The following is a 27,787-nucleotide window of genomic DNA, read 5'->3' on the forward strand; positions in this document are numbered from 1 at the left end:
GGGGTGGGAAGAGGTTGCAGTCATTAGAAGGGTCAGGTTGAGGAAGAGCATTAGGTACCATCAAGGTCTTAGAGAAAATATGGAGTTTGGAAAAAATAATGCAGGTTGTATTAAAACAATGTATGAGGAACTAGAGGTACCCTGCTTTCAAAACAAATCCGATGAACCTCATTTAGCACATTTTCTAGTAGACGTCACTGCTGACTCACCTTCGTCAATTATTTAGGAAATACCACAATTACAAGGTACCACTCTGAGGACTATAGCACAGTGGTTGAGAGCTTGGGCTCTAGAAGCAGAATGTAGGAGACTCAGCTCTTTCACATCCTAGCTAGGTCTCAAGCTCTCTATGTCCCAGTTCCCATCCTAAAACAGGAAGGATAATATCGACCTGATAGAGGTGTGGGGAGCATTAAACGAGATAAAGCACAGAAGAGCATTGTCTGGCACTTAGAAAGAACTCAACACATGCTCAATATGGGAGGCCCAAGTTGGATTACACAGCCAAAACCTCTTCTCAAAATTTCTGAACCAGTCCTTACTGGCTTGAAATTTAACCTTTTTCATTTTTTTATCTATCTTGGTGAAATGCTCATTAAACCACCTGTCCTTTTCATGTCAGTGCCAAATTTATCATGACGCTTAAGGGCATATTTTCATGTGCCTGGTTTTCAATTTGTTTACCAGAAAGTAAAGCACAAATCTTCCCTCTCTACACCAACCCCATTAACTTAGTTACGTCATCTAAGGGAAGAGGAACCATTATTTTTGTATTCTTGGGTCCTGACCTGAAATGAACTATTGTTTAAAAAAAAAAATTTCATAAAGTTGTATTATACAAATATGACACAGTCTTATCTAAACATTATTGTTGCCAAAACCAGAGCTTGCAAGGAAACACACACACACACACACACGCACAAGTACCATGATTTTCCTTGGTGCTACAGGAAGACCCAGAATAAATGCCAGACAAGAAAACTGACAAGTGAACTTTTTTCTTTTTCCTACTTCCTTTTTTCTCTGGCAAAGATTCTTTTATAACTAAATAACTGAAAAGGCATACAATAAGAAAAAACACTACTCTTTTAATAAACAAAGCACTGCTAAGACCCTCCCTCACATACAGAGTATGCGCACGGAAAATTCCCACACGCAAAAATGAGTATCATTCTGGACTGATAACCACCACCACCTCTTTTTCGCTTTGTCATCAATGCTATCACTTTTACTGCGTCTTTTAGTGCCACATAGTAGGCTTGGATGAACCATGAAATGCTCCAAGGTTATTCTGTAAGTTGACAACACTAGTTAGAATGACTCCAAACATCACCCAAGATTAAGCTATCGCCCCACAGCTAAACATAGTGACCAAGACTAAACAGCTCACAATGAGTAATACACTGACTGGAAATGTAATAACATAACATTCTTTCAGGTCTTGGAAATCGCCGTTGCAATTTACCTCCATTTTTGTTTTAAATCATTTTTAAAAATGATTCTTTCATGAAATCCAGTAATTCCAGTAACTTACCGGTCAGCAGCTTCTACATCAAAACAAAATCTTCTGTCAATGGAGTCAGTATGCCTTTTGGTACATTCTTTCAAAAAGAACACCTCTCCATCGCCCTGCAAATAATCATTTGAAACATTCTCAAAAATGATAATACAAACATGTATACACTGAGGCATCCTATATTAGGGGTGGGGAAGGTTCAAGATTTTATGTCTCCTTTATCCTGTTCTCTTTCAAACTAGTTTATTTAAACACTATTTAGAATCTTAACCATTTCTGCCATTCTCCTTTCCTTAAGGTTTTCTAGATCCTGCTTTAATGACAGGATCTAGACAATAACATTAAACCAGAACTTATGAGTGCTAATTTTAAGAGCAGGATTAACAAAAACAGTTTCCACATGCCAGAGTATTTGTTATGCTTCTACCGTACTCTTTTAAAAAGAATGACAATTTGTTTTTATTTCATATTATACTATGCCATATAAACTAGCCAGCAGGTGACCATTTTTGACCTACAGAATCTACCTAAAAAGGCCTTAGATCAGCTATCGTGATCATCTAAAGCCAGAACCACTGAATCTGTGTGGCTCCCATATATCCTAAAAGAACTATCCTGCATTATCTTTTCTTAATTTTTTATGGTACCATTTTAGCTCACTAAACCATCCTCTCTAAAAGCATGAAAAGGAGGTAGAGGACGGGAGACAGAAGCAATGCAGGAACACAGGTCCTCAGTAGAACCGTAAGAAATCTGAGTTCACACTTATAGAATATTTTAACATTTTCTCTTAGGTTGGTGCAAAAGTAATTGTGGTTTAAAAGGTTAATAATTGCAAAAACCGCAGTTCCGTTTGCACCAACCTAATAGACTATGAGGATCTCCACGTAATATTAAACATTCAAATATACAAACATTCCAAATATCACAGTCATTATATTCTAATACTTTTTTTGTTTTTGTTTTTATTTGGTGGCTGAAAGAAACAGGCATCACAGAGCAGACGTATCTTAGGATGTGAGTTAGCTCTGACAGGAAACAGACTCTACCCTCACGCTCAATCCTAACTCTACCAGCTTTCCGAGTATCATCCCCACTTCTTCCTCTGCCCCATACCCTTGAGTTTCCAAGTCTATTTCATTATTACAAAAATGTACTTGTATTATAAGCTGCTTTAAATATATATTGTTTTCCAGGAAGCTACAAAGTATATGCACATAGACAGTAAACTTGGGTTAGTTCTGTATTCACACAAACAAAATCATGTCTAGCCACCCAGCAAGCAAGGAATTGACCTTCTTTCCTAAAATGTGTTAACCAATGATGTTCCACACTGGTATCAGACTCCAGAGTATTGCTATGAGCTGCAGGTTCTATTTAAAACACATATAAAGATCACCTTTCCTGCAGAGCCAACACCCATGGGCGCCTGGCCCTTTTCTTGCTAGCGTGCATTATTTTTGCTATTGTTATGAGAGAAGTGTACTAAATGGGGAATACCTAAGACAGATCTTGGAATGCCTAAGTGAAAAACAGTAAAATTCATTATAGATCATCTACTCTATGTTTTCAGGGTGTGAATATCTGTGTGCACGTCAGATTTTCTGTGTCAAGTCAGACCACTGACTCATGAAAGCTTGTAGTAGTTGTTAATTTTATTGTCCAATAACAAGGACATAAAAGAATTCTAACCTTAAAAAAAAAAATTTGACCATAAAAACCCATGCACTCACATCAGAAAATACGAATTTTTGTTTTCTAGCCTATTTTATTTAGAAACAAAACCAAAAAAAAGCTTTTAATCCTGAACACAAAATAAAATGTATTTATCATTAATGAATATAAATACCATTAAAACAACACCCTCAAAGACTCCCTCACATAGAATACAAAATGTAAAATCAAATTACTTACAAGTTTCCCCCCAGATCTGTGCTCAAATGGGATTATGTTGAATTTCTTGGCCGCTTTCCGATACATGCAGTAGTGTTTGACCCAACTGGAACCAAATGGAGCAGGCCCTGCAATAAGAAACAGAACTTTCGATTTTTCCTCATAAACAAGCAAATATGCAGAGTTCCAAACACATCATGAAAGAGGAAAAAACCCAATAAAGCAGCAACTAAGACAGTTCAAGGAAACAAACCAGAAACACTAAATGGTTCTAAAAAAAAGGGGAAAATGAGGGGAATAAGAAGCCTCAGAGATCGCTGGAGAAAAGGTCCTATTAGTTTTCAGCAACACAGAAGGGACTTAAAGACATAGTTTACAGCCATCTGCAATCAACCTGACAATTACAGTAAGAAAAAACTCTCTCAGATTGGTGTGGAAAGAAAGGACGTGAAGGAAAAACACAAGCGTGTCCCTCTTGACTTTAACCTGGAGAAGCAGCTTGTGGGGGAGGCGGGAGGGTACACACATGGGGCATGCAGTGTTTCACAGCATTTTATACAAGGGACTTGAACATCCGAGGATTTTGGTATCTGGGGGGTCCTGGAACCAACCCCCTGAGAATACTGAGGGACAACTGTGAGAGAGAGAGAGTGTGTGTGTGTGTGTGTGTGTGTGTGTGTGTGTGTTAGTGATAAGGATGGGGTGAGGCAAAAGGAGGAAAAGAGAACCTGCCGCTTCAGCCTTACACCAAGTTCTGGCTCCCTTACAAGCAAGTTTAAATAGTGGGGTGCAGGATTCAGGGGTGTGGCTGGAAAGCAAGGTGCTCACAGAGTTCCTAACCTCACCGCCCCCTCCTAAAGCAGGAATGTGTCTTCCCCCAAAATGTAAAATACACCTTCTAGGATAGGAGGAGGCAAAGAAAGTGGTAGGAATAATTATTTCAAAAATGTCAGAGTAATTACAATGAGAGGCTTTAAAATAATTTTCAATGAGCTATTCATTACTATTGGAGGCCTCTTACTTTTTTCCTGTACATACAGGTAGCCTTCTGCTGTGAACTGACTTGCTCGTTTGTGGTCTCTGGGATTCTGTCTGATTTTGTTCATAAGCTCTTCCACTTCTGACCGTGTTCCTTCAAAACGATTCCTCGTCTGAAAGAGATTAAAAAACACACGTAAGTTTTAAGTTCTTACATGATTTTTTTCACGTATATTTTTAAGTCTCTGGATAACTATAATTAAATTTGTAGTATTCTTCTATTAATTTCTCAAAACATACCCATTCTTTCCAGTGTGTCTTTTGTTGAGAAAAGAAAATAAAACATAGTGGTAAAGTAGCCAACAGAGTAGTCAAGGTAACTGGGGGTTATTGACTTTTGAACCTTGCTAACATCAAAAATAATTATATTATTCAACATAAGAATCTCTGCATCCAAGTCACACAATATTACTAAATCTTAGAATTGAAAGAAAAATAGGTCATAAAATATCCATCTGGGAAGTCTTTCCTTTGCAACAATCAATCTGATTCATTATCACTATTATATTAGCAACATGGGTAAGTGATCAGAATCTTAAAAACTTAATTCTTCTTTAAAACTAATAAATAAATGAGAGTGTCATTTTTTTCTGAGGCCATGGCAATTGCACTTGAAAATGACAGTTCTTCTCACAAAAAGAAGAAGAAAAAAATCTCACCTACAAATAATATCTGATATCTGAGGCGACCAAGCACATTTCTGACCCACAGGACACTTGGCTTGCCAATGTCTCTGTCAAGTGGCTACACTGACAACGCACATACAAGCCAAAGCGACAAAATTACCTAAGCGACTGATGAGTCGGCACTGGTGAGTTTCTGAATATCTCCTCCACCCATCCTCAAAAATAACTGTATTAATACCGAAAAACTGCTAATGTGAAACGGTGGAGGAGCTGAGATGAAAATGACTCCTTGCAGGACTACAGAGAGGTGGGACTCATTTGTTGATGGTCAGTTCCTTCTCGCCATCCATGTCTCATGTCCCCATCTTAATATTGATTATACCGACTTTATTCTCCTTCTTCGTCACTTGGCTGAGAGTCCCTCCAAATCCTCACTTCTCTCCTTCTGTGTTTGTGTGTGTCTGTGTGTGTTATACATATACATCTATACATGCAAATATATATGCATGCTATATATATGTTAAGATGCCACACACACCCACCCACCCACCCACACACACACACACATACACTCCTATTTACCACATGAGTTGTACCCAATACTCTCATTATTTATGCTAATTCTAACATTGTCCTAGATTTGACCAGTGGGGCCCCTTCTGGCTGGCTCCAGTGCCTTCTGACACGCCCCCTAATTCTGAGTAATCCCTTGCTTTCTGATTCAGAAAGGAGTCCCAGGTTGATGTTTTTCTCTGTCTCAGTCACCCCAGATGCTGAGAAACAGCTGGCCTCCAGGGCGTGCAGTCTGTGCACTCACACAGGGACCCGTGCTCAGATCTCCCACTTGGTGTAATGCTCTGCTGCTGTCCTGAAATGCTTCATTGTTTAACAAGGGGCTCCGCCGTGCCTTCTCGTTGGAGGCTGGCCCCACAACTATAGATCCAGTTCTGTCTGAAGGTTCTCATCAAAGCCAGCCCTGCACTTGATAGATGAGGTCCAGACAGAAAAAGTGAATTTCCACAAGTTAGACAGCCAGTCAGTGCAGGGAAGAAATCAGGATAATCTAATCTTCTAAACTATGTAATGCTCTTTTTACAACACTGTGTTCTGCTGCCTGCAAAAGTATTCTGAAAAGTCGCAGAACCACTGGACTAAATACTCTACCACTTACAGAGATATTTGGAAGTTAGGACTAATCTATATATACATTGTGTTATTTTTTAAAATTCTGTTACATTATATGCATTGATGGGGAGGGGGATTTACTCTTTTAGTCATTTAATCCAGTTGAATGTCTAAACAATGCACAAATACAAACTGACATGATTTACAAAATTCAAGAGATTTTATTACCTATATTCCCAAGTGTAGAGAACTAAAAAGCATAGAAACAAAACCTACACAGAAAACATTCATACTCAATTTCTAAGATTTGAAGAAATTTAAAGTCAGGCAGCAAACAGCACAGAGATTCCTATTCTTCTACTTGAATGTCTTTTGAGTATAGACTAAGAGTTTGTCCCAAAATTCACTGTCTTTCTAACAAGGCCTAAAATTATACTAAACATAACCTGAATAGCTTTTCACTTCCAAAATCAACTACAGTATTGAGAAGAAACACATCTACCACCTTCTGATCAAGATCACATACATTATATTGTTTAACAGATAAAGTTCTCCAAAATCTCTTTCTCCAAGACCTAATCAAAAGCCTGTATTTTCCACAAAAATAAAGCAAACAGCAACTGTGAACACAATACATTAGTGAATATGCCTAAAACACAGGGAAAAAATTCCTCATGCCATAAGTCTACCTGGGAAAAAAATTCAAGTAAGATATACAGGTACAAGAGAAAAAACTCAGATCGTTATAATTGAACTGCCTTAAATCTAAAGTAGAAAGCTCTTTTGTCTGCTTTTTACATAGAGGACTCACAGTTACATTACAAAGCTTATCCTTAGAACTGCTACAAAAAGTGCAGTCTGACTATAGTTAACAGTTCTGTATAGGATATTTAAAAGCTGATAGAAGAGCAGATCCTAAGATTTCTCACCACAAGGAAAAAAAATGGGGGGGGGGGTAACTGTATAAGGTGATGGACATTAACTAAACTTACTGTGGCCATCATTTTGCCATATATGTAAGTCAAGTAACTGTGTTACAGACCTTAAACTTACACAGTATTGTCTGTCAATTATATCTCAATAAAACTGGAGAACTAAAAATTAAAAATAAACAAATTATGTGACTTTTGATTATAAAAACATACTTAGTGACGTTTCTGAAAACCATAGAAAAATAAATTACATGGAATAAAAAAAGAGCCACCAGGTGGCAGAGTTCCCTGAGCCTCACCCAGTTGGAGAGACGTTTGCTACACTGAGAAGCAACCAGAAGGTGGCAATGCAGCCTTAGCTTCTCAGTACCAAGAGCTCAGCCTGGTCTTAGTGCAAGGCTTTTCATCTAAGAGAACAGTTCAAAATTCGCATCTCAAACACCTGGGATACCAGAAAGCTTTCATTTCCTTACATTCTGAATGTTGATCTGTAGTTCCATTTTGTAGTGATTGAAGTCTTTGGCAAGTTCGTGGCCTTGATGATAGAAAGTAAACATTCCCTGAAAAAATGACAGCATCTAAGACAAAGAAGAGCGACATTAGCACAAAAAAACTCTGGGTGGGGAGGGGGAGAATAAAAACAGCCACTTATCCCCACCCCGACATCTCACTGTGATTCTACCGAAGTAAAATAAAAGGAAGTCACTAGAATTCAATTAAACCTAGCTGTATGTTATTTATTCATTTGTCCTTATAAAAAAAGGCTTTATAATTTTTCTTTAAATAGCAGAGGCATTATACAGCTCTTATAATATGCCGTCTAGAAGAAATGTTGTCTTTAACCGAGAATGCCTATATTCATTTATAACTGAAACCTTTCACTGTAGGTCAGTAGAAGCTATAAGGAACACGAAATCACAGAATCAAACAGCTAACAGCTCTTTCCAACGGCATATCCAGGGCAACGTCCCTCCTTTGCTGACCAGGACATTCGGTGGTGACCAGGCAGAGAGGGGCAGAGGCAGGCGGGTAATTAAGCCCTACCTACTCTCTACCTGCCCTTCTTGATTAGAAAGAAAGCAGCAACTCCTGCCCCACAGATGATCAAATTTAAGCGAGTAAAGTGATGTAGGGTGAGAGTTAGGAAACCCTGAAATTCATTTTCTTCAGATGTCATCTAGGGGAATGATTAGGACTTTGGGACTCTGAGTCAAGGGGCCAGCAGGGTGAATTCCCAACATCTACAATGTTATGACACCTTGGGCAAATTACTGAAACTTTCCCAACTTCAATTTCCTTATTTACTGAGATAATAAAAATATCTCCTTATTCAGTTACTGGAAGGGACAAAATGCATGAACACAGTAAAGGACTAAGAACAATGACATGAACAATGCGTGATCACTGTAAACACTCTATAAATGTAGTCCGTTATTGTCATTTCACATAACAAGAAAGCTTTAAGAAGGATAATTTTTTTTTCTCTAATTTAGGTTCATTCTAGTACTCCAATTGGACTATAGCTTCCATGAATGTTAATTTTTAATTAATCATTACCTGATTACTTTTTTGTTTCTCAAAATTATAGACACAATGGGTCAATTGCAAGGTATGTGAATTATATTGCACTAAAGCTATGTTTTTTAGAAAAAATCACACAAACATCTACTTTCAAATTAAAATTTAAATTGAGACTCATGAATTGCAGTTTCTCGATTTTCTTGCTAAAACCCACCGTATGAAATACCCTTTATGTTTTGATTCAGAAGATAAACATATTCATGTATGTGCATAGACATTAGTACATAAAGAACGGAAGCTATTAGAATACCTATCTATAAGCACAAACAAAAATCATGTGTTTCTAAAATAAGTATAAAGAAAGGTCAGAGTAACGCACAAAATAGTTTCAAATGTTCCACACACTAGTTCTTAACTTAGGTTGCCATACACATTGTGACTAGTTTTAGAAATAATTCGTTACCAGTAATTGTTGAAAGTGCCAAAGTCTGGATTGGTGTATGTGCTTTAGAAACAGACTTGAGTGGAGTGAAGTTTATCCCACCAGCAACCCCACTCTCACGTACATTCCAATATAAATTCTTTTACGGGGATTTTCATTAAATGATGGAACTACAAAAGGATGGCAGAAAATGCATCTGATTTCAGAGCTCTTGAGACCACGTAGCAAAAGAAATACTATTCATTGCATGTTGCTGTGCAACTAAGGCTGAGAACCACTGACCTGTCAGTGATTCCTCACCTTTGTGGCTATCTGTGTCCCCCTTTTACAATTTATGATGTCTTACTTCATATGTCTGCACTACAGCCTCTAGCAATCATAGATTAGGTCTGAAAAGAAAAGCATGTCTATGCCATCACAAAAATCCAGTAGCAGAACAGCCTGCTATAATACTTACAGGTTCCACAAACTCAAACTTCTTTCTCTCTTGGATTTCCTGAAGCTTACATACATATTCAAGAGACAGTTCATAAAAGTGCTGCCGGTTCTGCTCCACTTGGATGTCTGCCTGAATTAACATAATTGAGGCTGGTCAAATTAGAGACAGTGAGGAGTGAAACTCTTGATCAGAGGTCAGAGAAACTACAGTCTGCTGCCTGTTTTCCTAAATAAAGCTGTATTGGAACATAGTCATAACTATTCATTTGTGTACTTTCTATGGCTACTTTCCTGCTACAACCAAACTGAGCAGGTACTCGGGACCTCACGGTCTGCGAACGTCTAACATATTTACTGTCTGACTCTGCAGAAAAAGGTTGCCGGCCCCTGCTCTCTATGATGAGGTTGACCCCAAAGGATTGAAGCTCAAACAGTAAGGCTCTTCATGAAAAACTCACCCAAACAACTGACATCCAAGGTTGAACTACACACACAGAATCCAAATCACATAAACATCATTTCCATTAACAAATCCTCTAAGTCTGAGGTCGGCCTGGGAAAAAGGGTGGGGGAAGTTCCAGTCACATCAGCATTAGGGAGCGAAGGCAGCAGGTGAAAAAGTGGCAGCAATGGACCTCATCTCCAGAGCCAGGCTCTCAAAGGCAGGTCAGGGCCTGAAGCCCCAATGCGGGAAGTTACGCTCCTAAGCCCGCACACGGTCTTATCCCCGGGGAGTGAACGGGCACAAGAGTCAGGGGACTTCTTTGAAAAACGGTCCTAGCTAATCTCGTCTAACTAGAAAGAAAGTGGGAGAGGAGTGTAGTTCCGTGGGGGTGTCAGGTCAGGGAGGGTGGGGCCCTGGGCCTCGGAGGGAGTTATCAGAAGGGACTGAGAAGAGGAGCAACACGAAGGCTCACTGGGCTGGTTGGACATAAGATAAACCAGGAATACATTGGTGGGAGCAGGGAGGCCAATTAGGAGGCCTTTGCAGTAATCTGTTGAGAGATGCCGGCAGCATGGGCCAGGGTGATGGCAGTCAGACGAAGAGGCTATATTCTGAGTATATTCTGAAACTAAAGAAGACACACTGACAGGTGTGGGATGTGAGGGACAGGGCGAAGGATGGCTCTGAACATTCTGCCTAAGCAAGGTTTAGAATGAGATAACCTAATTCAACAGTGAAGTGGAAGCGGAAATTAACTCCGGGCATGAAAATCCCTTCAGGATACCTGAAAAGAAAGATAAGGGGAGAAGAGAGGTAGCATGAAGACAACCTATAAAAACAGCTGTCATTTTAAAATTGACAGAGTAGGGGATGAGGGAGCAGATGTAACAATTGCGTGGTTTTCTATATAGTACGAAACATGGAGAGAATGGAGGGAACCCCACCTACCTACAGTATTGTAGTGAGATTAAGAGGTATAAAAGCTCCTTTCTCTCTTATAAACTGTCGAATGCCATCCAAATGTCAGTCAAAGGTATTAAAGAGACAAAAGAGAATGACATGTGGGTAATGTCAACATGACCACACACACGCACACCCAGTTTGCAACTAAATATCTGACATTTTAAATATAACCCAGGTTTATACTAGAGTCAATTTGTTAGTGTCTTTTTGATGATTCTTCCGTAAATATATATTATAGTGGTATATTATACCCAGATTTTTTATGTGTTTAAAAATAAACGAGAAAAAGAAAATCACACTCTTGTGGGATGAGTTAAGAGCCTCCCAGCTGCAAATAGCCTTGTTTTTCATGAAAGCATATGTTCCAAATTGTAAACCATTGAGTTTCCATTCATGCGTGCGAGAAAGGAAAAGCAAGTGGCAGGAATTTTAGAAGAGATAGAGAAGATGAAAGATTAAAATATAAATTCCTTTCTCCTTACGTGTGGTGCCTCCAAAAAAAAAAAAAATGAGTCTATTAACAAAAGTTAAACAGATGTTCTCCTTCCAATGAATCAAAACCTCCCAAATTTTCAGCATTAAATCAGATTAACGCTGCCTTCACATAAAACCAAAATGGTATATGAGCTTATTAAATTCATTTCTTCAAGAAATCTTGAAAGCCAATCAATTAATCTATTCCTAAAAATATCTGCTCTTCAGTAATGATGGTTAAAATTGTTCCTATGAAAATACTCAGAATCAAAGATTTTAATACTATGAATCCATACTTAATCACTATAAGATGTATTAATTATTTTGTGTCTTTTCCCACAAGAACTCTTTTTTCTTAATTGATGGGAATACGTGTTCATTTTTTTCCATCTCTAATAATCCTAGATGAAAAGTTTTCAAAAGAAAAGCACCTGAAAAAAAAGATATGCAAATATACAGTGATGGGCACACAATGCAATACAGATGATGTATTATAGAATTGTACACTTGAAACTTATATAATCTTATTAACCAATGCCACCCCAATAAATTTTTTAAAATTTTTAAAAAGGTATGCACTGCTTATTAAATTTTAGAAACAAATTAACAGAAAAATAAAAACAATACCTCTTGTAAATGTGAGTCTTTCTTTTTTGCTGATAAATTCAAATGCTTATCAATTAGGCTATAGTTCTTTTCTGTCTCTTTGTCAAACTTCTTTTTTTCTTCCTACAAATGAGAAAAACACAGACAACTATGATTCAACAGGAAAAAATGCATGCACATAGTAAATCCACTGGGAAGCTCAAAATATGAAAATATTCTGAAAAAAAAAAAAGTACCATAAATTTAGTGTGATAAAATTATCTGAAAAAAATCTATCTGTACCCAGGCCACTGTTTATTAATCACTAAGACAGCATTAGAATTCAAGAGTCACTTATCTTTTTGTTTCTTCCTTTAATGGGCTTTTTACCAAGTCTGTTATTTTTCAACTCTTTCTCCTTATCAGTGTTTAGAATTAATGTCCTGTCACTTGTCCCTCATTTTTAAAAAATTTAAAAAGAAGAACACATAATAAGAACGTTAAGCTTAAAAATGAAACTTGCCACAGATTTTGGCATGGATATTGAATTCATTTAAAACTAAGTTTTTCTCTCCATAAAAAAATCACCATTACATTGGGGGGAAAAGAAACCTCTTGGGAAAGGGTTTCCCTCACTGTCCAGTATGAATATAAGATCCTCTGAGCAGAAATGTCATGTCTTCCCACCCTTAGCAATGATTTCTAGAACACTATCAAAAAACCTAAAATAATACTGACGTACTTGTACTGAGGCCCTGTGGAGAACATTACAAACATTTCTGACTGCCTACAACTAGTCTTTGCTTTCCTTTTGCAAAACAAGTAACCAAAACGTTAAACGCAGAGAAGACAGTCTACCTCCCCTAATACTAACAACTGAAGCAGATTTTTAGTAAACATTTCTGAGCACCAATGACAGCACACTATGTCCTCACCCTATCAAAATGTTTCCATTACCTTGAAGCTCTCCCTAATTCTCCAAGGCCTCCTGCAAAGGAACATTCTCTTCCCTATTTTCCAACTTCTATTTTCTAAAGTAAAAATAACGACCTAGGTCAGCCCTTTCTGGTATGATGTTTTTGCTATTAGGCAAAGAGATGGAATAAAGCACATAAATTCTATTTCTTCGCCTTTATCATTATTTTCTTCACTACATGGGATAACAAAATGGTTGTTGTAGGAACCTAGGACAGAGCCTCTACCAGCTCCCCTGAAGGTCCTCAATTAATCCCCACATTAAAGGAGGAAAGAAAGACTCAGGAACGGATATTTCTTCCCATTTCTACTGCAAGTTTAATTACAAACTAGCTGCACAACTTTGGGGGGGGGGAAAGCATTTAACAACAGAGAACCTTAGTTTTCTTCTTGAAAAGATCAGGGATTTATTTTATTTATTTTTTTAGCTCACTCATAAATCCAACCCTAATATTCTGTGATCCTATGATTCACTTATGTGTAAGAAAATTTGAAATTTTTGAGAAACAGAGGCACTTTTTCTTTATGCCCTGGGTTTAATTTATAACTTTTATGTTTATTTTTATTTATGGCATTACTATTTGGTTCCTCTGTCTTCTGCTTTTCATTATTACTGTCTTCATCAGTTATTTTAATAACTAACAGAAAAAATCAAGGAAAACAAACCTATGGCCATTATTTCAAAATCTCCGCTATTTTAAGAAGTTGATATTGTAGAGTGCAGAGGTCTCAAGTTCTAGCCCTGGTCACTTAGGACGCTGTGACCCTGCCCCAGTGTCACAGCATTCTCTGAGCATCAGTTTTTCAGGTTTAAACAGAACAGCAACAGAAGTCATGCCACTGCACTGACAGGAAGATCACTGCAACACAAGACCATCTAGTAAAGAATGTTCACCATCTTTGCAATGACTACTTAACCAAAAATACTGAAAACATTTTTACTCATTTGATTTCGTCTGAATCACAGCACAAGACAAAAGAAGCAGTGATGCTAAAGTCTGCATCAAAACGCCCAGCACACTCCAAAACAGGGGGGTATGTAAATTAAGATGTGGGTAAAGTTGGGAATGAAAGAAAATGGTTGTATCAAGGCTCTGTGAAGAAAGAATTTAGCCAAGAAACAAAATTACGCCCACCAATGTGCGTGGAAATATGTCCGTTCCCACATGGTATGGTATTATACAAATGCTGCTGTTTTGGTTTTGAGTCTTAAAACTTAATTATCTCTTCCTACAGTTGTCCTCAATGCCATTATAAAACATTATTCTGTGTCTCTGCTCATATAACTTTTTGTGCTGAAATAATATGTTTCTTTAACACTGCAACATAGGAAACACATGTGTGGAATATATTATTACATAATACACACACACATAATATATAAAAGAAATTGAGCAACATAAGGCAAAAGGTTCTATCAGGGATCAAATTAAATTAAATACAATGAAAAAAATTTTTGTAACACTGCATTATAAACTCAAGTGCGTCTGGGTCAGGAATGAAGCAAGGTGGAATTAGAACTTATTAAGTAGAAGTGAAGACACGGCAAGCCAGAGAGCAGCCTTCATGTGCTCTAGACGGGAAGGCAGCCATAACACAGCTCCAGCAGATTTGTCATATGGAAACATAGGCCCAGACTACAGGCCATGTTTTATCTGATTTCTCTTTAACGACTGAAAAACCCAGTCATATTTATGGTAGCAACAATTTTTTTTTTTAATTTTAACATGAGTAAGCCAAACAAAATTATGTTTATAGGTTAAATATGACTCCCAGGAAGTCAGCTTGTAATCAGTTGTAAAATCACACATGCAAAAAAAAAAAAAAAACCGGTAAAGAAGAGCTATTACTTAAAACAGCATAATCAGACAGATAAGATATATACTGTATCAATCTTAGAGGGAATTCATAAACCTAAGAAACAAAGTTTAAATAATCAGATCTGTTGAATACATTAGGTGTGTGTGGGTGTGTGGGTGTGTGGGTGGGTGTGTGGGTGTGTATGTGTGTGTGTATGTGTGTGTGTGTGAAAATACTGGGTAAAAAAAAATTATTCAACCAATGGTACTGGAATAATTGGTTAACTACTTGGAAATAGAAGGAGAACTACATCTTGTACCAAAATTAATTCCAGATGGATTGAAAGAGTCACAAGTAAAAAATGAAGCCATACAAAAGAATATTTTCACAGGATCTCAGAATAGAGAAGTGCCTTCTGAGCAAAAAGGAAACAAAAAGCCTTGAAAACTTCTAGGAATCAAAAAATAATAAACAAGCTAAAAGGCAAACAACAAAGCAGGGAGAAGATGCGATTAATACGTAAGAAAAGTAAATATTCATAATACAAAAAAAGTTCATTAAGCAACGTTTTGCTAAAACCACACATTAAGACTTCCATGGGAAAATGATAAAAAACATATAAAGAATTCACAAAAGTTTGAACATAATTGTGAATTGTCTGCATTTCCACAAGGTATTAGAATTTTTTGTTTTGTTTCCAAAGAAGGGGAAGAATTATTTTTTCAAGTTCCAAGATGACTTTTTAAAAAATTTTTCTGCATATTACAAATTCTCTAGGAGAAGGAAATAAAAAGGCTTATTTTAAACATTAAATAATAAGTCATGACAAGTCTCGAGAAGAACTTAAACACTTCCTTAGAGCTTCCAGCTGTTCTCCCTTTTTATTTAATAAAGAGGCAGGGTGACACCACATACAAGAAACAAGATTCCTACATACATGTAATATACCTAGCAGGAGGAACTTTTTAAAACAAAACCTGTATAGCCAAGCCAGCCAGTTTCCCCTAGTACACCAACAACCTACAGCCCAGGTGAAATGCCACCTCTCCTGTGAACATAGGAAACACATGTGCGGAATATATTATTACACTCCCTTAACTCCTGCACCACATGTCACCTTTCCTACTTGACACTTCATTTGTCTTATCCAACCTCACTCTCCCTCTTTCCTTTAAGTTTTTTCAGCCTCTCCAGAGAGATAAAAATTCAGCTTTTATACCCACAGAATTGAGCACCTGACTTCACACTCACTACGTGCCCAGGGGACACCTGTGAGAGGACGAGTGGAGGGAGACTATGGCTGCAGTGGCACCGACAATGGCAAAGAGTCACCATGGCTTCTTGTGCAGTTGCTCCAGTCGCCTCTCCATCCCCTTAGCACCATCTGGCCAGAAGCACTCTGGCATGTCACCTCTGAGCCCAGCACACAGAGAATGGACAAAACCTGAGCAGTTCTTGTTGGGTAAGCTGATACAGAGCAAGCTGTAAATGGGATAAAATAATTGCAGCTATGTATGCCAGACCCTACATTAGACACGGGAAATGTATCATCAAATGCATTTAATCTTAAAAATAACCTGAGACAGGTGTCATTGACCTCATTTTAAAGATTGGGAAACTGAGGCTTAGAGGCCTCGAGTAACTTGCCCCAAATCACATAGCTATGCAGTTAACGGGCAGACACAGCACTCAAGCTAGGAAGAAGCAGGTCTTCCTACAGATTTTCCTGGCGCTCCAAAGCAGATTTCACAGGGTATGTTCCAGAGCACCTCTGGCTATTACTGCATGTTTCACAGTGTGTTTTTACTGCTTTTTTTTTATTTGACAAACTCCCCCAAAGAGTTGCCAATTTCTTAAAGGCCAGCCAGTGCTTAAATTCATAATTGCATCCCAGGACCTCTGGCACCACACCACATGACAGACATTGATAAATGTTTGGTTACTAAAATGAAAGAAATGTAATTAAATTAAATCAACATTCTTCTCCGTTCTGCCAAACTTAATTTTAAAAAATTATTCAGGTAGATTTGCTTTTTCACCCATACTTTGGATAAACAGTTACAGAATCTCAGACAATCAATTTTTATTCAACATTTAGCCATGAGACATAGTCTTGGAAATATAAAAGAAATTTGGGGTGAGGGTCTGGTAATGGCTGAGGCAGTAACTTATATTATATGAAATGAACACCTTTTTCAATGCTTCTGGTTAAATGCTTTATTCTAATTGAATTAAAATGGTAATTGGCTCTTTGCAAAATAGCATTTGAATAGGCTCTATTATCAATATAATTTAGTTGTGTCCTGTGATCTCTGCAAGCTGCTTGCTTGAAGCCACGTTTTCATTACTCAAATGTCTGAAAGAGCAATTCTAAATTCTCCCACCATAACTCTTATGAAATTCTCGGAGTTTTTATGTGATCTCCTGGGCTCCTATGTTGTTTGGTACCTGTACCCGTTTCCTGTGACTAAGTCGACTTTAATGAGCAATGGCTACCAACACAGTGGGGTGTGGACATGTGGGAATAAGTGAGAAGCGCCTGGGGAAGGTAAAATACTTCAGAGGAGGTACGAGCTGAGCTAGGGAGCTGAGCTAGGGCTCGAGGAAAGAACCCTGACCAGCGACCTGGTATGACACAGCACAGACCCACCTGTGTCCTGTGATGGGCAGTGGGGCTTTGTAAACAGAGATGAGAACCTGGCAAGCACGTCAGAAAATGCAGCAGAACCTACAGAACAGAGGGATAAGCCCAAACCAAACAGACATGATTGAAGGAAAACATATCCGTGTAGAAGCCAACAGTAGAAAAAAATACTTCGCGGCTTTTAAAAAATCCAATGTATAAAACCACCTAACAGTTTAGATGACATTAAAACCACAGGTTAAATGTGTATTTGGGATTCTGGAAACTGGAGGAAAGAGTAAACAGAACTGAAAGAGCTTCTGTGTAAAGGCAAAGGGTAGGGCAATACCAGATGGGAAAAACGAGAAGAGAAAAGAGAAGATAAACATTTTGACATTGATATCCAAAAAATTCTGCTGTGGTCAACTTTCATAGACTTTTCTTTTTTTTTTTTTTTTTACTTTTAATCCCCACAGGAAAACTGCTTTATGCTGTTTCAAAAACGATCTTTGACCTAGGAGAATAGAGTTATTTTTAAGTATCCCATATAAGTAGATAAACCAGTGGAGTAACAACATGTGCTTGTCAAAATATGATTGAATGTTTAGGCAGCACAGATGTAGACAATAATCAAATATCCAAATTATAAACCCTTTCCTTGTTCTTCTGGGATTATCAGTAGAATAGGTTATTTATTAGATACCTTATATAGTAAGACAGAGTGGAGGCTGGTAGAAAATAAAGAAATAAAGCAGAGTCTTTTATCTTTAAGATGTAACAATCTAATGAAAGAGACAGGTGTTTATATATTGCAAGAAAAACACCTGTCTCCACTGTTTATAATTTACAAAACTGCCAGTAGAAAAAAAGGTGTCTCCCTATGACCCACAATGACTGGTCTCCTCGAACAGGTAACATCAACAGGCATGACAGCCAACACACATGCTGAACATGAATGTATGATGAGTCTTTCATGAACTTGAAGCCAGAAGAACTATGAAGAAATAAAACGGGGACTTCAAGATAGAAATTGGCCAGTCACGGGCTCAAGGGGTCAACAAAAAACTATGAAAATAATTCTTCCTTTTAATATGACAATTTATTTTGAAAATTGCTTTATAAGATATACTCCAACGAAGCACAGCATCAGAAGGTGGGCATGTTTGAGTGGGACAATGAGTCACTATAAAACGCAAGGCCGGAAATTTAGAAAACCCAGTTGGGTGAATGGCACGTAAAAAGAAAATACATGTGTTCATTAAGTCGCACTATCTTTCATTTCCAGACTATCAGCCTTGCCCACCACCACCATCACCCATTAAAATAAGAAAAATAAGTAATGGATATTGTTTACATTCAGCACCTGCCAATGACACGTGAAGAGAGAAAAGAACCAAAATGTTCCAGCTTTAACAAGCTGGAGGAGGCAAGATGAAACAGATCATAAAACTACAAAACAGAGCAGTCAGGTCTCCCAAGGCCTCTATAGATAAGAAACTGAGGCCCATTACTTGGCCAGGTCACAGATGTGAAACCAGACCACCAATGTCTTCCTACGGAGCCAAAGGACACAATCCTGCTTCGAGGAGCAGCTCAACTAATAATCCCAGGGAGGGATGGGAGATGGGGAGGAGGGCGGAGGGGGACTCCCTGACCTCCCCTCAAAACACACCCTTCATTAAACACTAAAATACTACGTGAAAAAGAAGCGGCTAATTATTAAACAAATCACTTAAAGGAAAATTGATTCCATAAATATTAATAGTAACTAAAAACCTGGTACTCTATGGCCTACCTGTGTAGCTACAGACACTGAGGCCACAATGTTCATTTATACAAAAGGATTTTAATAGTGTGTTGAGGAAGAAAAAAAAATACATTAAAAACCTCACCCCCTGCCAAGCCATTGGGGGGGGGGGGGTTAGGTGGTGGGTGGAATAAACAAATGTAAAAACTCTTCCCTATCTAAAATGGATGTTATTCTCTTCTCCTTGGGCCAAGCCAAAAATGGGCAACACGCAAATGTTCTTTTTTCTCCCTCAAGTATATGCACAAAATTCAGGAAAGGCTGGTGGAATTTATTTCTGAGATAATTGCAAAGCTCAGTTCTAAAGAAAACTTTAGAAGTTGCTAAATATATCCCAGGCTCCCTGTGGCAACATCACTGCATTATCCCCAGAAATCCTGGCTCCCTCCCTCACCCTTGAGGGCAGAGTGTGCCGTTCACTCATCTTGGATTCCCCAGCACCTATAACAATATTGGCACATAATAGAAGCCCAATAAATTTTGGGTAAATTGAAGGAGATTACAGCCCCATAACCTAATATCCTCTTCCCACTTTCAATGGCTGCGTGGTATAGCAGCACCTGTCATCTTCAACACGACTACAATGGTACACTCCTCCATAAAAGTGAGATACACGGCAATGTAACTGCGCACCCTACAGAGAGAAGATGCTTCTCCTCAGAGTAAACGTGTTGTTTGGTTCAAGATTATTTTTAAAGCTCTAAATGGAAAGGTGAAGCCCAGGAAGATTACTAGAGGTTTTATCGTCCTGTCCAGGTGTTTTTGTTTCATTTTCAATTTCATATCCTCACCCCCAAGGGGAAAAAGCACATTTAACACAAAACAACAGATGGTTTATTCCAACATCCCTCTCGAAGCTGCCAAATGTCAATGAAGGGGTACACTGAAGCCGCAGAGGCATCTACGTTTTCTGTTTACAAGTAAGCTCAAATTAGACACAAACCTTTACAGCTCCCAGCTGTTCTTTCCTGAATTTTTCCAAGGGTTTAATCAGGGTCTCAGTAACACTTAATGCCTAGAGAACAAGAGTGATAACAAAAGAACAGCATATTAGGTTTCCAAAAAGGAAAAAAGTAGTATTTCATTTCCGTCTTCCACCCCACCCAGAAATAAAATCAACAACATATTTAACGGCTTCATCCCACCCTGCCAATGCAACCATTAAATCACTTCTAAATTTATTCACACACAAGATCTCCATAAATATTTTCAGGGAAGAGGCGGTGAGGCAAAGTGCCAGTGAAATGTGCAACCCAACCCAGCACAGCTCTTTCTAGGGGGAAATAGCTAGAGGGTTGTCTGTAAACAGTGAAGGGGTCTGTCAAATTCATGAACAGAACGCTTCTGTTGGAGGTTTTTTTTCCCCTCCCCCGCCTCAGAAATTTAAAAGTCAATTACATTCCATTATAAATTATCAGACTACATTATGTAAAGAGCTAGGTTTGTGGCTACAAGTTTAGATTCACTCAGTCTGCCTTTCATTACTGAAAATTCCTCATAAGAATCAAGATCTATCAGCGAAGCAGAGTCACTGGAGCTCACGAGTCCGTGTGCACCGGGCGTGCTGGCCAACAGTACAGCAGGGGGAGATTGGCATGACAGGAGCCACACCGGCTGCAACCTCAACCACACTCATTCTTACACGGACTTTGTTTGGGGCTTTTCCTTTTCAGGCAGCACCTACAACAAACACTACTAAAAATAAAAGGAACTGTTTACCTAAGGAGAATGCATTTAACATCAATAGGCTGGTGAGGGGCGGTTTTCTTATGCTCTCTTTCCAGGACACCAGGAATATCCAGAATAGAAAAGGAAACCTCAAGCGACTGTACCACAATGTGTCATCATTTTTTTTTACTAAAAAAAGGCCCGCACAAATCCAAGCTAAAAATTATAGGAAAAATATAAGTGACTTAGAATAGGAAAGGATACTTGATTTAACCACAGGTTCCTTTGCCGTGTTTCATTATTTAAGGGTATCTCCGAAAAAGACCATTCACACTGTGAAACAGGCAATCCTCAAAAAACTGGTAATGCTCAGAGTCAGAACTCTCTTTCCCAGGCCAGAAACTGGGTTCTACTCACTCCCATCCTGACAATTTGTTACTTAGGTGTCAAAAAGCTGGGGCAATGGAGATCTAAAAGAAAGAATTAAGAACAAGAACTAGGCAAGGAAAGGGATCCTATTCAAGGTCTGTTAGTTTTATTCTCTCTACACTGTACACAGTGTGACCTACGACGACAAGCCAGAGTCCTTTGTACTCAAGAACAGAGCAGGGACAGTGACACAACACAGGAATCCCGACTACCCAAAACAGTAGGGAATGTCCCACATTCTATGCAGGAAAGGAGACATGAGAGGTACTGCCATACATTTTCAAAGGGATCCAACTGACATACATCTCATATCACTCTAAGGCACACGTGTGTTAGCACCAGCGTCCTTCCCTAAGCTTCCACATACGGATCTAGCCGTCTGTGCCTGAATAAACCTCCATATCACACACCTTCTGCAGAGGCTGGTCCGCTCAAGAAAGAAGTCAGCGCGGCATTTCATGCTGGGTTCACAGGGGCTAATCACTGCTCAAGTTCACGGAGAACTGGAACAGGGATTCAAAATCATGTCGGTGTGAGCCCAAGGCTAACTAGCACACAACACTGCAATAAAAGTACCACACCGTCCTTCCCCATTCCCAGCAGCCACCTGGAAAGTACAGTTTCCCATGAAACAAATATATGCTGAGCATGCAGTGCCAGGATTGCAGTTACAACTACGAACAGAACAAGTACAGCCCCTGCCCTCGTGGAACTGACCGTCTAGTGGCGAGACATAAAATGGGTACATGAACACATAAGTAGATGTATAACTGCAAATTCCAATAATTCCTTAGAATGGAGAAGAGTAGGGCTATGGTAAGAAATTTATTAGAGGAGATGTAAAGAAAAATGGGCTTATGGAGAGCTTCCTCAAAGAAATGACATTTAAGCTAAGATGTGAAAGACGAGAAGGAATTTGTGGTGCAACGAGCAAGTGAAATTGTTTCCAGCCTGAAACCAGCAGAGGCAAAGGATTAGGTGAGAAACTAAGAGTATTATAGGAAAGAGCAAATGGCCAGTATGGCTAGGACATAAAGAACAAGGCAGCAACTGGAAAGAGATGAATGAAGGCAGGGAAATAGAACACACAGAGCCGTATGGGCCCAGGGAAAGGGATTCTATTTTGGGTATGATAGAAAGCCACTAACGGGTGGGGTGTCATGCAGGGAGGCCTGCAGGGTCTCTGCTCCCGCTCCCCGCATAAGAACGTAGGATATGGTGAGGCCAAAAAGGAACACCCACGGAGCCATAGGTATGGGGAGTCATACCACTATATTCTTGCTGGCGGGAAGGTTGGAGAAACAGGAAACAGGAGCCACACAATTCTCAACCCTCATTGTGCAGCTTGCAGGCTCAGCCACCATCTTCTTGCTAGCCCCCATTTTCTGCTAGCACAGCCACAGCAGTTATATTAGCGGCCAATGGCTCACTGGTTACAGCTGAAAGCCAACTAGCCACAGCTGATAGCCATCTAATCACAGTTGATGGCCATTTACTACTGAGCCAGCAGGTTTCTATGTGAGGCCGAGAACCTGGAAACTGCTCTTAGGGGCTCTGTCCCCACACTCAACCCCTACAGGCTCTCGCCTCACAATCTACGTGACAAGCGTCTTCCGCGAAGGGCCCTGTGCGAGAAGCCTGGAGGTGAATGCAATATCCTGGACATAGCCAGGGCTCTCAGGGCACAGCCACGGTTACTCAGGGCACCACCAGTCTTTTTGGGCACAGCCAGGGTTTCTCGGGGCACTGCCACTCTCTCTGGGCTCAGCCAGACTTCCTGGACTCAGCCAGGGCTCTCAGGGCACTGCCACTCTCTCTGGGCCTCTCAGGGTACCCTGCTGGAACAACAGCGACTCACAGTCAAGGTGCTTACATATTCTCGATGCTGGCCAGTCAAGACACAAAAGCAAACATCTGCCAGTGCCACTACATATTGGTAAGTTCTCATGCAAACAGTCAAGGGGTCCATTAAATTAGGGATAGAAGACCATTCCCCATAGTCCACAGTCATTCGCCAGGGCTGTCATGGGGGTGAGGGACGACCTTGACCTCACCCTCATCTCCCAAGGAGAACTCAGCAAGCGTTTCCTCCTGGGACTACAAGTCCTGCATCCAGGCTACCTCAGCAAGCACTTCCCAGCCCACAGGGCCGCAACAACCTTTGCTTTCTCTGGCCTTTGCTGGTTGGGGAACCGTCCATGTCTTCCCACCCCTCCACGGGGGTCCAGCTCTCCGGTAGCTGCTCCTCCTGGTCTTCCTGAGACTGAATGTTCATAGGCACAAACTGCTCCGCTGCCCTTCGGAGAGCTTTGGCCGGCACCGTACCCTGCTCGCTGCGCCATGTGTCGTGTGGAGCGGCCTGCAGGGTCGGTGCTCCCGCTCCCCACATAAGAACTCAGGATATGGTGAGGCCAAAAAGGGACACCCACGGAGCCATAGATAGGGGAGTCATACCACTATATTCTCGCTGGCGGCTGGGTTGGAGAAACGAAACAGGAGCCACACAATTCTCAACCCTCATTGCGCTGCTTGCAGGCTCAGCCACCATCTTCTTGCTAGCCCCCATTTTCTGCTAGCATAGCCACAGCAGTTATATTAGTGGCCAATGGCTCACTGGTTACAGCTGACGGCCAACTAGCCACAGCTGATGGCCATGCAATCACAGTTGGCCATTTACTACCTGAGCCAGCACCTGTCTATGTGAGGCCGAGAGCCTGGAAACTGCTTTCTGGGGCTCTGTCCCCACACGGTTTTTGAGCGGGGAAATTAACACAACGCTATTTAAATATTTTAAAGATTACTCTCTGGCTTCTCTGAGAAAAAGAGATTAGGGGCGAGGAAAAGTGAAAGGAGAAAGACATGTTAGGAGGTTTCTAAAACAATACAAGCAAGAGAGGATCATGGCTTGGAGTAAGGTAGTGACAACATAAACAGAAGCAGACAAATTTGAGATATATTTGCAGGGAGAATCAAAGTAACTGATGATGGACTGAGTGTGGAAAAGGTGGGCGGTTCTAGGATCACACCCAGGTTTCTGGCATCAGCAGATGAAGGACAAAGATTACTACTTATCGAAATTGGAAATTTTTGAGGAAAAGCAGCTGGCAGCAAGCACTAAGTAAGGGATTATTTTAAATTTAAGATGCTTGGAGATTCCCAAATTATTAGTAAAACAAGTTGACAGAGACACAGGTCCTCAGCCTAGAAAAGAAGTCTAGATCAGAGATAGAAAGTCGGTAGTCATCTGCAGGTGCGTGGTGTTTACTTGAAGTCTTGAAGAACATAGGTAGGACACGTTAGAGGACAGAACAACAAGGTCCTAGCCCTTAGATCGGGACGAGGGAGATTAGGAGAGGACAGGAGTACAGACTTGGGAAGAAGCTACGCAGGGGATTGGATGAAAGGAGAAAAGGGTTTAACTGTGTGAGCTGAGGAGAAATTAAAGAAGGAATGAGCAACATCTATGAAAAGGTGGGAGGAAGAGTCAAAATGGAGTTGGTTAATGACTGAAAGTGAGACATTTGTGGGCACAACCCTTCTTCAGAAGGATGGCCATGAAGGACAGAACAAAGCGATAGCTGCTAAAAAGGAACACAAGGTAAAGTGAAGGCATGTTTCTTTGTTTGTTTTAATATGGAAGATCAGTATTTAAGAGCCACGAGCGCATCTAAATGGCCAAGTGAAGAATCCAGAAAGATGGTTCAAAGTCTGTAGCGTGGCAGGAGATGGGATGCTGACCATGCATGGGTGTTGGCCTGTCACAGGAGTAGACATCCTTCCCTTTCTATAGCAGGAAGTAAGGAGTAAACCCGCTCCAGTATAAATGGTTTTGCAGATTTCACGCAGAGAAGCTGAGAGGGTTGCTATCAGATTATTATTTTGTCCATGAAGTACAAGGCAAGGTCACTTAGAGTTTGGGCATGGGAAAAATTCTGAAAAGAGAAGAGAATGGAGGAATCGTTACCAACAGTGGGCAGACCACCTGCTACAGCAACACAAACCTTCCTGGGCAGGGCTGCAGGCTCATGAACACAGGTGAGTGGAAATGTATGAAGATATTAATCTCCCTCATTGGGAGAGTTTTCTTTAGCAACGCAGGGAGAAAATGGGTGGTCAGGTTCATCCTGGGTGAGAGTATTTCCAAGAGATGTACACACATCAGCATAATACAATGTGGTTTGCACAGGACTGGAGGGTCACACAGAGGAGGAAGTTGCCTGGCTGAGAGACAAGGCAGAGCTGAGCCTGAAACAGGGCCAAGGAGTCTTCCAGGCAAAGAGTAAGAGCAAAAGAAGAAGAGGGGGAAAACAGCAATCTCAGGGCAGGGAATTAACTACAAGCAATTCAGTGTCACTAAAGTAGCTGAAGAAGTCAGAACCAGGAGAGGAAGCTGAAGAGGCCAGATGAGTGCCATCAGTCATCAGAATGGCACCTAGGAAATGCTCAGTGAATGTCAGATGTAGGCATCCATCACATGAAAATATGAAGGGCTTTTTAAAATGTAAACCCTAAAACTCCACAGTCTGTCCTTCACAAAAGGACCAGGCCTCAAAGACTACAGAAAAGCACTTTCCAGGTCTTTACACTTGGAGAATGAATCTGATGCAATGTCTGACTTCCAAGGGCTAACGCTTCCAAGTACAGGAAAAGACTATGAGGGGTTTCTGTCTGTCTTACTGTTTGCAGATCAATAAGCAAACTTCCAAAACAAGAAGTTCTTGATACCACTATATCCCGTTCTTTAACAACAACAAAAATTTAATAAAAAATTTTTAAACTTAGAATTCATTATCATTTTTCTTTAAGAAAGCAGATTATGTAACTTCTGAACTGAACTTTAAGCATTCTATTCAACGAGCTAATGAAGCAGTTACTAAATGCTCTGGTAAGGCAATGTCAGAGGAGCAACAAGGATTGTTTTCTTCTTTTTCTCAAAATAGAGCGTAGACTCCATGGAATCTCTCACTTTCTTTTATAATCTCACAGAACTATTATATAATATTTGCAGTAGTAAGTGTTACTGAAGTTTTCTAATGCCAAGACATGATTCTTCTTCCCCAGACTACCCCCTAAAACTCTAAAGGCAATTTCTGGTGATGACAGTTTCCCAATTTGAAAGAGACAACTGAATCATTGAGAAAAGCTTTCAAAATTTACACATTAGAAAGCAATCAGATAATTTAGAGAGACAGAGAGAGACAGAGCAAATACAGGATGTCATTTTTATAAATACTCATGTAAGAATATATAACCATATTTTTTTTCTCATAAAATACTTAAGCCACCCACAGAAAAGAAACCATGAAAGGCCTCTGCTAATGAGCCATGGAGAGGGTATTGGATAGTCTTGCTTAGAAATAGACTGCATCTACATGAACATAAAGCATGTTAATTAATCAGTTGCTCTAACCTTAGAGTAAGGGTCAGCCCACTTTTTCTATATATATAAAAAGGCCAGCTGGTAACTAATTTAGGCTTTGTCACCATATGGCCTCAGCTGTAACTACTCCACTCTGCCTCTGTAGCACAAAAGCAGTCATACACAGTAGATAAATGAATGAGTGTAGCTGTGTTCCAACAAAATGTCATTTATAAAAACGGGAGGGGGAATGTGTTAGGTCCATGGGCCACAGTTGATGGAACCCTACCTGGGAGAATCATCTTGAGTATCATGGCATAAGATGGTCTAGTTAATCTTATTCGATTGTATATTTTTTAGTATACATTTACCATATTTGCAGGGGGCAAAATTTGGGAGGGAAGGTTGAAATATTGGATGAGAGAATCACAGTTCAATTAGCCCTCAAGCTGAAATGAGGGATTCAAAAGTGGTGCCATAGAATTTGCCTGGGACAAGTAATCTACTGAGTTTCAATGCTGAAAGGCTCAAGTGTAAAAGTTATCTTAACAACAGTTTATGTGAAAATAGTGGGCCTTAACAGAGGCTTTAGCCCCTAAAATTTTGAGTTAACTGGAACATCAGCATGTGCCAAAGCAGCTGTAAATTGCCCAAGAAGATAATGAACACATATATGCATAGGTATATTCAAATCCAAACAAGGTCAACATTCAATTTTGTCCTGTAAGTTCAGAGCCTTTCTCGATAGTACAGTAACTACATTTTAAGAGAGACAGTTTCTAACTGGGGCCAAGCAGGAATGTGATCAGGATGCTGAAAAGATGTAGGAAAAATAGGTAAGAAAACCAGTGGTATTTAATGGGATTGGGAAGAAAGAGAATATTTAGAGGGAATATGAACGCTGCCTTTAAATATTTAAATGGGTACTGTATAAGAGAAGAAAAAAACCATTTTTATTTGTTTAAAGAGGACTAGATTTAATGGAGAGAAGCTACAGACCAGATTTGCATTTGCTGTCAAGAGGAACTCAGAAAGAACCATAATGGACCAGGCAAAGTAGTAAAAGTAGCTCATTCCACATAAACAACTAGAAGCTCGCTGACTCAAGTCCAGGGACACTGTCACAGA

At 39.8% G+C, this 27,787-nt stretch overlaps 1 protein-coding gene across 4 annotated transcripts in view; it reads right to left on the reverse strand.

Moving 5' to 3' along the window:
• Positions 1–27,787, reverse strand: part of ARHGAP10 (Rho GTPase activating protein 10) — a 245,553-nt gene that overhangs the window by 132,271 nt on the left and 85,495 nt on the right. For 3 of the 4 annotated variants that reach the window (XM_074338460.1, XM_074338459.1, XM_019730730.2), the window contains exons 4-10: positions 20,147–20,218; positions 12,041–12,142; positions 9,551–9,661; positions 7,604–7,708; positions 4,431–4,560; positions 3,431–3,537; positions 1,535–1,629 (exon numbers count right to left, since the gene is read on the reverse strand). In XM_074338460.1, the coding sequence (XP_074194561.1) occupies positions 1,535–1,629; positions 3,431–3,537; positions 4,431–4,560; positions 7,604–7,708; positions 9,551–9,661; positions 12,041–12,142; positions 20,147–20,218 (722 nt within the window). The remainder of the gene's footprint in view (positions 1–1,534; positions 1,630–3,430; positions 3,538–4,430; positions 4,561–7,603; positions 7,709–9,550; positions 9,662–12,040; positions 12,143–20,146; positions 20,219–27,787) is intronic. The other variant, XM_074338458.1, reaches the window with a different exon arrangement.

Source organism: Rhinolophus sinicus, linkage group LG07, assembly GCF_036562045.2.
Source record: "Rhinolophus sinicus isolate RSC01 linkage group LG07, ASM3656204v1, whole genome shotgun sequence".
In the NCBI taxonomy this organism is placed as follows: domain Eukaryota; kingdom Metazoa; phylum Chordata; class Mammalia; order Chiroptera; family Rhinolophidae; genus Rhinolophus; species Rhinolophus sinicus.